Below are 12246 nucleotides of genomic sequence, written 5' to 3'. Positions count from 1 at the left end.
CCAGCTGATGTTCAGGTGTATATCAGTATGTAGTGTCTCTACTTTAAAGAGTCCTCTCCTGCTGATGTTCAGGTGTATATCAGTATGTAGTGTCTCTACTTTAAAGAGTCCTCTCCTGCTGATGTTCAGGTGTATATCAGTATGTAGTGTCTCTACTTTAAAGAGTCCTCTCCTGCTGATGTTCAGGTGTATATCAGTATGTAGTGTCTCTACTTTAAAGAGTCCTCTCCTGCTGATGTTCAGGTGTATATCAGTATGTAGTGTCTCTACTTTAAAGAGTCCTCTCCTGCTGATGTTCAGGTGTATATCAGTATGTAGTGTCTCTACTTTAAAGAGTCCTCTCCTGCTGATGTTCAGGTGTATATCAGTATGTAGTGTCTCTACTTTAAAGAGTCCTCTCCTGCTGATGTTCAGGTGTATATCAGTATGTAGTGTCTCTACTTTAAAGAGTCCTCTCCTGCTGATGTTCAGGTGTATATCAGTATGTAGTGTCTCTACTTTAAAGAGTCCTCTCTTGCTGATGTTCAGGTGTATATCAGTATGTAGTGTCTCTACTTTAAAGAGTCCTCTCCTGCTGATGTTCAGGTGTATATCAGTATGTAGTGTCTCTACTTTAAAGAGTCCTCTCCTGCTGATGTTCAGGTGTATATCAGTATGTAGTGTCTCTACTTTAAAGAATCCTCTCCTGCTGATGTTCAGGTGTATATCAGTATGTAGTGTCTATACTTTAAAGAGTCCTCTCCTGCTGATGTTCAGGTGTATATCAGTATGTAGTGTCTATACTTTAAAGAGTCCTCTCCTGCTGATGTTCAGGTGTATATCAGTATGTTGTGTCTCTACTTTAAAGAGTCCTCTCCTGCTGATGTTCAGGTGTATATCAGTATGTAGTGTCTCTACTTTAAAGAGTCCTCTCCTGCTGATGTTCAGGTGTATATCAGTATGTAGTGTCTCTACTTTAAAGAGTCCTCTCCTGCTGATGTTCAGGTGTATATCAGTATGTGGTGTCTCTACTTTAAAGAGTCCTCTCCTGCTGATGTTCAGGTGTATATCAGTATGTAGTGTCTCTACTTTAAAGAGTCCTCTCCTGCTGATGTTCAGGTGTATATCAGTATGTAGTGTCTCTACTTTAAAGAGTTCTCTCCTGCTGATGTTCAGGTGTATATCAGTATGTAGTGTCTCTACTTTAAAGAGTCCTCTCCTGCTGATGTTCAGGTGTATATCAGTATGTAGTGTCTCTACTTTAAAGAGTCCTCTCCTGCTGATGTTCAGGTGTACATCAGTATGTAGTGTCTCTACTTTAAAGAGTTCTCTCCTGCTGATGTTCAGGTGTATATCAGTATGTAGTGTCTCTACTTTAAAGAGTCCTCTCCTGCTGATGTTCAGGTGTATATCAGTATGTAGTGTCTCTACTTTAAAGAGTCCTCTCCTGCTGATGTTCAGGTGTATATCAGTATGTAGTGTCTCTACTTTAAAGAGTCCTCTCCTGCTGATGTTCAGGTGTATATCAGTATGTAGTGTCTCTACTTTAAAGAGTCCTCTCCTGCTGATGTTCAGGTGTATATCAGTATGTAGTGTCTCTACTTTAAAGAGTCCTCTCCAGCTGATGTTCAGGTGTCGTCCTAGTCTCTTCTCTCAGATATGATCCAGACCTTACAATAAATTATTAATAATAAAAGTCTCAGCACTTTTTTTTCACTCGTCATTTTATAAGCAAGAGAAAACAAACATCTTCAACAGAGATCAGTAACTGACGTGGGAGTGTGTGTGAAAGCCGGACTGCAGTGTTAGTCGTGTAAATGCACGCTGCGTCTAAATCCTTCATAGTAAATCAAGAAGAAAGCGTTAAAATAAAAACTAATCTGAAGGTGAAGAAGACCTCGTTCACATTTAGGAACGTTTAACTTTAGAGACGTGCAGCCAGTGCCGTTTGTAACAGGAAGTGAATCTAAATCAATCTCTAATTCGCTTTGTTCTTTGCAGCCAGATTGCAGACAAACATCAGGAATGTCAGTAAAGAGAAGACTTACTTTCAAAGAACAGCAGCAGTGCATTTACTCTGGTTTTCATCATACTCCACACAGTCTGTACAGGAAACCCTCCTCCACCCTCCAGACATTATAAAAAAGTTCAGCAGAAACAGAAAAAACAGTCCCCGGGGCGTTGGTGTTAAAACCCCCGTCAGTATTTATTGATCCCAAATATCCGAACGCCGTGGAATTGAGGCAGTTTGGGAAGCAACACGGTGAGAAGAGAACTCGTGTTGATCAGGAAATGCGTCGAGTCGTATTTCGTGTAGAAGCTGGCGATGATATACCTGCAGAGAGAGAGAGAGGACTCTTTAAAGTGGAGACACTAAATACTGATATACACCTGAACATCAGCAGGAGAGGACTCTTTAAAGTAGATACACTACTGATATACACCTGAACATCAGCAGGAGAGGACTCTTTAAAGTAGAGACACTACGTACTGATATACACCTGAACATCAGCAGGAGAGGACTCTTTAAAGTAGAGACACTACATACTGATATACATCTGAACATCAGCAGGAGAGGACTCTTTAAAGTAGAGACACTACATACTGATATACACCTGGACATCAGCAGGAGAGGACTCTTTAAAGTAGAGACACTACATACTGATATACACCTGAACATCAGCAGGAGAGGACTCTTTAAAGTAGAGACACTAGCTACTGATATACACCTGAACATCAGCAGGAGAGGACTCTTTAAAGTAGAGACACTACATACTGATATACACCTGAACATCAGCAGGAGAGGACTCTTTAAAGTAGAGACACTACATCATGATATACGCCTGAACATCAGCAGGAGAGGACTCTTTAAAGTAGAGACACTACATACTGATATACACCTGAACATCAGCAGGAGAGGACTCTTTAAAGTAGAGACACTACATACTGATATACACCTGAACATCAGCAGGAGAGGACTCTTTAAAGTAGAGACACTACATACTGATATACACCTGAACATCAGCAGGAGAGGACTCTTTAAAGTAGAGACACTACATACTGATATACACCTGAACATCATCAGGAGAGGACTCTTTAAAGTAGAGACACTACATACTGATATACTCACAGAACGATAGGTGAGATGGTGAGGAATTTGCGAGAGGAAGTGAACTGAACTCCGTAGTCCATCTGCTCCCAGTGAGTGAGGAGTCGAGCTTTTCCCTGATCTGGAGTCTCAAAGGGAGTTCCTTTCACCGTGTGCATGAACAGGTACATCACCTGCACCGGAAACACACAATAAAGGGTAATAAATAAAGTAAAATCAAACATCTCAATGTTATTTTTGGCTAATATCAGTTTGCCCCTCCCTAAAAGGTAGGGTCTATATGTTTCTGTGTGTGTATTAAATGATGTATAAGGATGTTTCTGACCAGGTTGTGGATGACGTTGGTGAGCGTCCACACCAGAGGCACGGTGAAGAAGGGGATGCTGAGCAGGACGATGTGCAGAACCACGGTCAGCAGCAGGTAGGTGAGCCAGATGCCCCGGCTGTTCATCACCCGAGTGTTGGGGTTCACCTCGCTGTGAGCCACGCCCACGTTCATCTGAAACACACACACACATTTAGTTATACACTGTAGCTTATGTGGGGTGTGTTAGGGCGAGAGTCACATTTAAAGACATTACAATGAACATTACTTATTTAATTTCATCATAGCAGAACTCACTGCATAAATACTTGTATGGTCGAGCAACTGCAGTCACATTTCCTGTTTGTGATTTTTTTTCAGTGTTAAGAAGTTATTTTGATGCTTTTCTTTAAAATACTTATCTAACATATGGGTGTAATTTCCCTTTGCCGTGTTTAGAAGTCATTTGACTGCACTTCTTCAAAGCTAAGTCTAAATAAAACGATTTAACGTCCTCTTTTTCAGTGTTTAGAAGCGAAATGTTGAATTAATCAGAAAAGCTGCTTATTATACATTAATTGATTTCTTTATACTTCTGTAAAACGTCTGCTTGATCCAAGGCAGGCCACGGTCCTAAAAACAGTTGAATATATTTAATTATCAAAGAAATAAAACTAGTAAAAAGGCTCTAAAATGTCTTAAAATGACTATTTTAATAAAAAATAGTTATATTTATATGTTAATACTTTTACTTATTTAGTGATTATGAGTCATTTTATTATAATTGTGTACTTCTTTATCCCTATTTCTCTAGGGTTTGGGAACTTGTGAGTGTTTGTGTTTATAATGATTACTCAATACAAAGATCAACACCGCCCGCCTGATCTGTCCCTTTTCATTAAACAAGCGCTCCTAAACATCCCTGAGCTACATGTAGCCGCAACCCACAAACAGGCGATAACAACTAAAATAAAGCATCAACAATGTTTAATTATTCAGTAAAACACGAGAACTAAACAATAAGAGTGCAAATAAAGTTTAACATATTTAACTTTCTATTTTATAATTAGCTTTTAGAGACCATAACGTTAGCATGCTAAGCTAACCGTTTCTCTGCTACCTTCAGGTTGACATACTTTTAGCTTAAAGTTTCCCCGGATTTGAGTCACTGCTGCGGGTTCAAATATTCTGTTAAATCGAGATAAACTAGCCCCTCCGGAGCGGCTTTTATGGGTTAACAACTTTACATTTCACCGGAGCCAACTTTACCTTCCTGTGTTGTCGTAGCTCACCAGGAAACTCCTTGTTTCTCTTTAACCCCGCCCCCCTGGTCCCTCCGCAGCAGAATCAGCGGGGATCCGTCAGACCTGCAGCCGGAAAACCCTCACCATCAGCGGCAGGGGAGGGGTCGGTCTCACTGACACCCAAGAAAGTCCTTAGTAAGCCAGAAAATATAAAAAAAACACCTTTAATATCACGTGACTGTTAATTACTGTAACCTTTAGTTATTAACAACACTAACAACAGAATAAAAAATATATACTTTACAGTTTACTTCCTTATTACTATTATTAGTATTCAGATTCTTTACTTGAGTAAACTTACTAATACCACGATGTAGAAATACTCCATTTCAAGTAAAAGTACTGCATTGATAATGGTACTTAAGTATAAGTATTAAAGTACGATTGGGAAAATGTACTTAAAGTATTAGTAAAAGTACTCAGGATTGCATTATCCTATCTTATCTTATCTTACCTTAAAAGTACTCAAAGAATAACTTCTTTCTTCACAAATATTTTTTTAATTGCTACAAATAAATGTTCTGTTAACACACTCGTGGTTGTAGGTACTTAATATAGTGTTGGATGGTTTGACTCACCTACACACTAAAAAGTGTTTCCTACAGTATTGTGTGTCAAAATCTGAATTTACAGAGTAATAGTAAATAAATCTAGTGAGTAAAAAGTAAAATAATTGCTTCCGAAATGTAGTAAAATAGAAGTGTAAAGTAGTATTAAACATACTCTGGTATAGTAAAAGTACCTAAAATGTGTACTTAAATGAGTACATGTACTTAGTTACTTTCCACCACTGCTCACTATGCACTACGCCAAATGAGCTAATTACTTGTATTATATGTTAAAATATTTGATTATTATTATTTTTGATTCAGTTACATGTCATGTTAATGCTGTAGCTGGCTGTAATCAGATACTTTTATATGTATTTGTTGTTCTTTTGGGTGGTTTAATTTCTATTTAATTTACTCATTGTAGGATTTTAAATATTCAGATGCAAAGTAACTAAGCCAAGGCAGCCAATTCATATATCTGAGTCAAAAATACAATATTTTTCCTATGAGTTGTAGTGAATAGAAGTAACATGTTGCATGACATTTAATATGAATTCATTAAAAGTGCACTTGAGTTCAGTACCAAAGGCAGACAGAGTGTTTTTGTGTTTTTTGTGTGATTGGTTGGTACAGAAGTGGTTTGACACCAGAGGTGGAAAGTACTTAAAGTACATGTGTGGTGGCATTCTGTAGTTTTTGTATTCATTATTGTTAATACCAAGTTCTGTCAAAGTCTGACTTCACTTCCCTCTGTGCCACTGAGCTCCATTATTGTCCAAAAACCTTTAAAAACACACAAACTGGTGCAAAAAAAATACCGTATCCACTCGTGACTGTCCATACTGTTTACAACATAATAACAGAAGGGAGAATTGTGTATTATTGGATTGATAAACTGGCCTGGTGAGAAGATAATAATTCTACTTTTACTCAAGTACAAGATCTGAGTACTTTTACTTTTACTCAAGTACACAATCTCAATACGTTTACTTTTACTCAAGTACAAGATCTGAGTACTTCTACTTTTACTCAAGTACAAGATCTGAGTACTTCTACTTTTACTCAAGTAGAAGATCTGAGTACTTCTACTTTTACTCAAGTAACAGATCTGAGTACTTCTACTTTTACTCAAGTAACAGATCTGAGTACTTCTACTTTTACTCTAGTACAAGTTCTGAGTACTTCTACTTTTACTCAAGTACAAGATCAGAGTACTTTTACTTTTACTCAAGTACCAGATCTGAGTACTTCTACTTTTACTCAAGTACAGATCTGAGTACTTCTACTTTTACTCAAGTAACAGATCTGAGTACTTCTACTTTTACTCTAGTACAAGTTCTGAGTACTTCTACTTGTACTCAAGTACAAGATCAGAGTACTTCTACTTTTACTCAAGTACAAGATCTGAGTACTTTTACTTTTACTCAAGTACAAGATCTGAGTACTTCTACTTTTACTCAAGTAACAGATCTGAGTACTTCTACTTTTACTCTAGTACAAGTTCTGAGTACTTCTACTTTTACTCAAGTAACAGATCTGAGTACTTCTACTTTTACTCAAGTAACAGATCTGAGTACTTCTACTTTTACTCTAGTACAAGTTCTGAGTACTTCTACTTTTACTCAAGTACAAGATCAGAGTACTTTTACTTTTACTCAAGTACCAGATCTGAGTACTTCTACTTTTACTCAAGTAACAGATCTGAGTACTTCTACTTTTACTCTAGTACAAGTTCTGAGTACTTCTACTTTTACTCAAGTACAAGATCAGAGTACTTTTACTTTTACTCAAGTACAAGATCTGAGTACTTTTACTTTTACTCAAGTACAAGATCTGAGTACTTCTACTTTTACTCTAGTACAAGTTCTGAGTACTTCTACTTTTACTCAAGTACAAGATCTGAGTACTTCTACTTTTACTCAAGTAACAGATCTGAGTACTTCTACTTTTACTCTAGTACAAGTTCTGAGTACTTCTACTTTTACTCAAGTACAAGATCAGAGTACTTTTACTTTTACTCAAGTACCAGATCTGAGTACTTCTACTTTTACTCAAGTACAGATCTGAGTACTTCTACTTTTACTCAAGTAACAGATCTGAGTACTTCTACTTTTACTCTAGTACAAGTTCTGAGTACTTCTACTTTTACTCAAGTACAAGATCAGAGTACTTTTACTTGTACTCAAGTACAAGATCTGAGTACTTTTACTTTTACTCAAGTACAAGATCTGAGTACTTCTACTTTTACTCAAGTAACAGATCTGAGTACTTCTACTTTTACTCTAGTACAAGTTCTGAGTACTTCTACTTTTACTCAAGTACAAGATCAGAGTACTTTTACTTTTACTCAAGTACCAGATCTGAGTACTTCTACTTTTACTCAAGTACAAGATCTGAGTACTTCTACTTTTACTTAAGTACAAGATCTGAGTACTTCTACTTTTACTCAAGTAACAGATCTGAGTACTTCTACTTTTACTCAAGTACAATACCTGAGTACTTCTACTTTCACACAAGTACAAGACCTGAGTACTTCTACTTTTACTCAAGAACAAGATCTGAGTACTTCTACTTGTACTCAAGTACAAGACCTGAGTACTTCTACTTTCACTCAAGTACAAGACCTGAGGTGGATGTGAGGCCATTACATTAAATAGGAAATAGATACAAAAATATATATATATTAAATATATCTTCTTATTATAGGTTTTGGATTAAAATAGCAAATGTAGAATTATTATTTAAAATATTATTATTTATTTAATATTCATTTTACAATATATTTTATAATTATTCTATATTTGTTCATAAAATAAGATTTAAAACCCTTTAGTATTTATTTGAGCAACAATTTCCTCTTTTGTTTATTCATATTTTTTGTACACATGATTTTATAATAAATGTTCCTATAATATTTGTGAGAGGATATCCTAGAGGATATAACCCTAACTCTGAATCTGAGATGCTAACGGAGCTTGATCTCCACACTCTAAACTATTTAAAGTCCTTTCACAACTCAATACATCAGGAACAAATAACCCAGGAATATTAAATATTGAATCCTGCTCAGATAGTACTTTTACTTGTAATACTTTCAGTGTATTTTGATAATTACCCTCTTGTGTTTTGTAGTCGGGATGGTTGGAAACGATCTCTTTTACTGCTTTATCATCAAGAGAACAGAATGAAAAGGAAGATTAACCCTTTGATGCACAACATGGGACGAAGTGACCGGTCCGGCAGTGGCTCAGTCAGTAGGGGCTTGGACTGGGAGCCGTAGGGTCGCCGGTTCAAGTCCCCGACCAGACCTAAATATGGAGCGTGGACTGCTACTTGGAGAGGTCCCAGTTCACCTCCTGCCCTGCTGTGGTGCCCTTGAGCAAGGCATAGGACAACCCCCTTCCCCCCTCACTCCCATTGCTCCCCAGGCGCTGTACAATAGCTGCCCGGTTACTAGACTCCTGGTACTAGCCTCCTGGTGCTAGACTCCTGGTGCTAGACTCCTAGTACTAGACTCCTGGTTCTAGACTCCTGGTTCTAGTCTCCTGGTTCTAGACTCCTGGTACTAGACTCCTGGTTCTAGACTCCTGGTTCTAGTCTCCTGGTGCTAGACTCCTGGTTCTAGACTCCTGGTACTAGACTCCTGGTGCTAGACTCCTGGTACTAGACTCCTGGTTCTAGACTCCTGGTGCTAGACTCCTGGAGCTAGACTCCTGGAGCTAGACTCCTGGTGCTAGACTCCTAGACTCCTGGTACTAGACTCCTAGTACTAGACTCCTGGTGCTAGACTCCTGGTGCTAGACTCATGGTAGAGTCCTGGTACTAGACTCCTGGTACTAGACTCATGGTGCTAGACTCCTAGTACTAGACTCCTGGTACTAGACTCCTGGTACTAGACTCCTGGTGCTAGACTCCTGGTACTAGACTCCTGGTGCTAGACTCATGGTAGACTCCTGGTACTAGACTCCTGGTACTAGACTCCTGGTACTAGACTCCTGGTGCTAGACTCCTGGAGCTAGACTCCTGGAGCTAGACTCCTGGTGCTAGACTCCTAGACTCCTGGTACTAGACTCCTAGTACTAGATTCCTGGTGCTAGACTCCTGGTGCTAGACTCATGGTAGAGTCCTGGTACTAGACTCCTGGTACTAGACTCATGGTGCTAGACTCCTAGTACTAGACTCCTGGTACTAGACTCCTGGTACTAGACTCCTGGTACTAGACTCCTGGTGCTAGACTCCTGGTACTAGACTCCTGGTGCTAGACTCATGGTAGACTCCTGGTGCTAGACTCCTAGTACTAGACTCCTGGTACTAGACTCCTGGTACTAGACTCCTGGTACTAGACTCCTGGAGCTAGACTCATGGTAGACTCCTGGTACTAGACTCCTAGTACTAGACTCCTGGTGCTAGACTCCTGGTGCTAGACTCATGGTAGAGTCCTGGTACTAGACTCCTGGTACTAGACTCATGGTGCTAGACTCCTAGTACTAGACTCCTGGTACTAGACTCCTGGTACTAGACTCCTGGTACTAGACTCCTGGTGCTAGACTCCTGGTACTAGACTCCTGGTGCTAGACTCATGGTAGACTCCTGGTGCTAGACTCCTAGTACTAGACTCCTGGTACTAGACTCCTGGTACTAGACTCCTGGTACTAGACTCCTGGTACTAGACTCCTGGTACTAGACTCCTGGTACTAGACTCCTGGAGCTAGACTCATGGTAGACTCCTGGTACTAGACTCCTGGTACTAGACTCCTAGTACTAGACTCCTGGTGCTAGACTCCTGGTGCTAGACTCATGGTAGAGTCCTGGTACTAGACTCCTGGTACTAGACTCATGGTGCTAGACTCCTAGTACTAGACTCCTGGTACTAGACTCCTGGTACTAGACTCCTGGTGCTAGACTCCTGGTACTAGACTCCTGGTGCTAGACTCATGGTAGACTCCTGGTGCTAGACTCCTAGTACTAGACTCCTGGTACTAGACTCCTGGTACTAGACTCCTGGTACTAGACTCCTGGAGCTAGACTCATGGTAGACTCCTGGTACTAGACTCCTGGTACTAGACTCCTAGTACTAGACTCCTGGTGCTAGACTCCTGGTGCTAGACTCATGGTAGAGTCCTGGTACTAGACTCCTGGTACTAGACTCCTGGTGCTAGACTCATGGTAGAGTCCTGGTACTAGACTCCTGGTACTAGACTCATGGTGCTAGACTCCTAGTACTAGACTCCTGGTGCTAGACTCATGGTAGAGTCCTAGTACTAGACTCCTGGTGCTAGACTCCTGGTGCTAGACTCATGGTAGAGTCCTGGTACTAGACTCCTGGTACTAGACTCATGGTGCTAGACTCCTAGTACTAGACTCCTGGTGCTAGACTCCTGGTGCTAGACTCCTGGTACTAGACTCCTGGTGCTAGACTCCTGGTACTAGACTCCTGGTACTAGACTCCTGGTGCTAGACTCCTGGTACTAGACTCCTGGTACTAGACTCCTGGTGCTAGACTCCTGGTGCTAGACTCCTGGTGCTAGACTCCTGGTACTAGACTCCTGGTGCTAGACTCCTGGTGCTAGACTCATGGTAGACTCCTGGTGCTAGACTCCTAGTACTAGACTCCTGGTACTAGACTCCTGGTACTAGACTCCTGGTGCTAGACTCATGGTAGACTCCTGGTACTAGACTCCTGGAGCTAGACTCCTGGTACTAGACTCCTGGTTATAGACTCCTGGTTCTAGACTCCTGGTACTAGACTCCTGGTACTAGACTCCTGGAGCTAGACTCCTGATACTAGACTCCTGGTTCTAGACTCCTGGTTCTAGACTCCTGGTACTAGACTCCTGGTGCTAGACTCCTGGTACTAGACTCCTGGTTCTAGACTCCTGGTACTAGACTCCTGGTGCTAGACTCCTGGTGCTAGACTCCTAGACTCCTGGTACTAGACTCCTAATACTAGACTCCTGGTGCTAGACTCCTGGTGCTAGACTCCTAGTACTAGACTCCTGGTACTAGACTCATGGTAGAGTCCTGGTACTAGACTCCTGGTACTAGACTCCTGGTACTAGACTCATGGTAGACTCCTGATACTAGACTCCTGGAGCTAGACTCCTGGTACTAGATTCCTGGTACTAGACTCCTGGAGCTAGACTCCTGGTACTAGACTCCTGGTTATAGACTCCTGGTTCTAGACTCCTGGTACTAGACTCCTGGTACTAGACTCCTGGAGCTAGACTCCTGGTACTAGACTCCTGGTTCTAGACTCCTGGTTCTAGACTCCTGGTACTAGACTCCTGGTGCCAGACTCCTGGTACTAGACTCCTGGTTCTAGACTCCTGGTACTAGACTCCTGGTGCTAGACTCCTGGTGCTAGACTCCTAGACTCCTGGTACTAGACTCCTAATACTAGACTCCTGGTGCTAGACTCCTGGTGCTAGACTCCTAGTACTAGACTCCTGGTACTAGACTCATGGTAGAGTCCTGGTACTAGACTCCTGGTACTAGACTCATGGTGTTAGACTCCTAGTATTAGACTCCTGGTACTAGACTCCTAGTACTAGACTCCTGGTACTAGACTCATGGTAGAGTCCTGGTACTAGACTCCTGGTACTAGACTCATGGTGTTAGACTCCTAGTATTAGTCTCCTGGTGCTAGACTCCTGGAGCTAGACTCCTGGTACTAGATTCCTGGTACTAGACTCCTGGAGCTAGACTCCTGGTACTAGACTCCTGGTTCTAGACTCCTGGTACTAGACTCCTGGTACTAGACTCCTGGTGCTAGACTCCTGGTACTAGACTCCTGGTACTAGACTCCTGGTGCTAGACTCCTGGTGCTAGACTCCTGGTGCTAGACTCCTGGTTCTAGACTCCTGGTACTAGACTCCTGGTACTAGACTCCTGGTGCTAGACTCCTGGTGCTAGACTCCTGGTGCTAGACTCCTGGTTCTAGACTCCTGGTACTAGACTCCTGGTACTAGACTCCTGGTGCTAGACTCCTGGTACTAGACT

At 41.1% G+C, this 12246-nt stretch overlaps 1 protein-coding gene across 3 annotated transcripts; it reads right to left on the bottom strand.

Annotated features, from left to right (window-relative positions):
• Positions 1-1685: 1685 nt before the first annotated feature.
• Positions 1686-4783, bottom strand: ormdl2 (ORMDL sphingolipid biosynthesis regulator 2). 3 transcript variants are annotated; one of them, XR_004556374.1, is made up of 5 exons: positions 4662-4783; positions 3414-3587; positions 3110-3261; positions 1992-2314; positions 1686-1917 (listed from the first exon to the last, which is right to left on the bottom strand). XR_004556374.1 is itself a non-coding variant. In XM_034136156.1 (4 exons), the coding sequence occupies exons 2-4, from the start codon at positions 3585-3587 to the stop codon at positions 2179-2181; spliced, it is 462 nt and encodes a 153-aa protein (XP_033992047.1). In that variant the 5' UTR covers positions 4662-4783; the 3' UTR covers positions 1686-2178. The 3 variants fall into 3 exon arrangements, 2 of the variants coding, with proteins under 2 accessions (XP_033992047.1, XP_033992049.1); XM_034136156.1 differs by having other exon boundaries at positions 1686-2314; XM_034136158.1 differs by lacking the exon at positions 4662-4783 and adding an exon at positions 4529-4549 and having other exon boundaries at positions 1686-2314.
• Between the last annotated feature and the right edge of the window lie 7463 nt (positions 4784-12246).

The sequence above is a fragment of the Trematomus bernacchii genome, unplaced genomic scaffold, assembly GCF_902827165.1.
Source record: "Trematomus bernacchii unplaced genomic scaffold, fTreBer1.1, whole genome shotgun sequence".
NCBI classification, from domain to species: Eukaryota; Metazoa; Chordata; class Actinopteri; order Perciformes; family Nototheniidae; genus Trematomus; species Trematomus bernacchii.
Note: the sequence above shows the minus strand (reverse complement) of the source record. Positions and strands in the feature narration are given on the sequence as shown.

Bases quoted from the DNA above. Each gene is read 5' to 3' on its own strand.
- ormdl2 (XM_034136156.1), bottom strand. From the start codon at position 3,587: ATGAACGTGGGCGTGGCTCACAGCGAGGTGAACCCCAACACTCGGGTG. The intron at 3,262-3,413 runs GTCAGAAACATC...TTTCCGGTGCAG, and splicing joins CCAACGTCATCCACAACCTG to GTGATGTACCTGTTCATGCA. The intron at 2,315-3,109 runs GTGAGTATATCA...CTCTCTCTGCAG, and splicing joins ACCATCTCACCTATCGTTCT to GTATATCATCGCCAGCTTCT.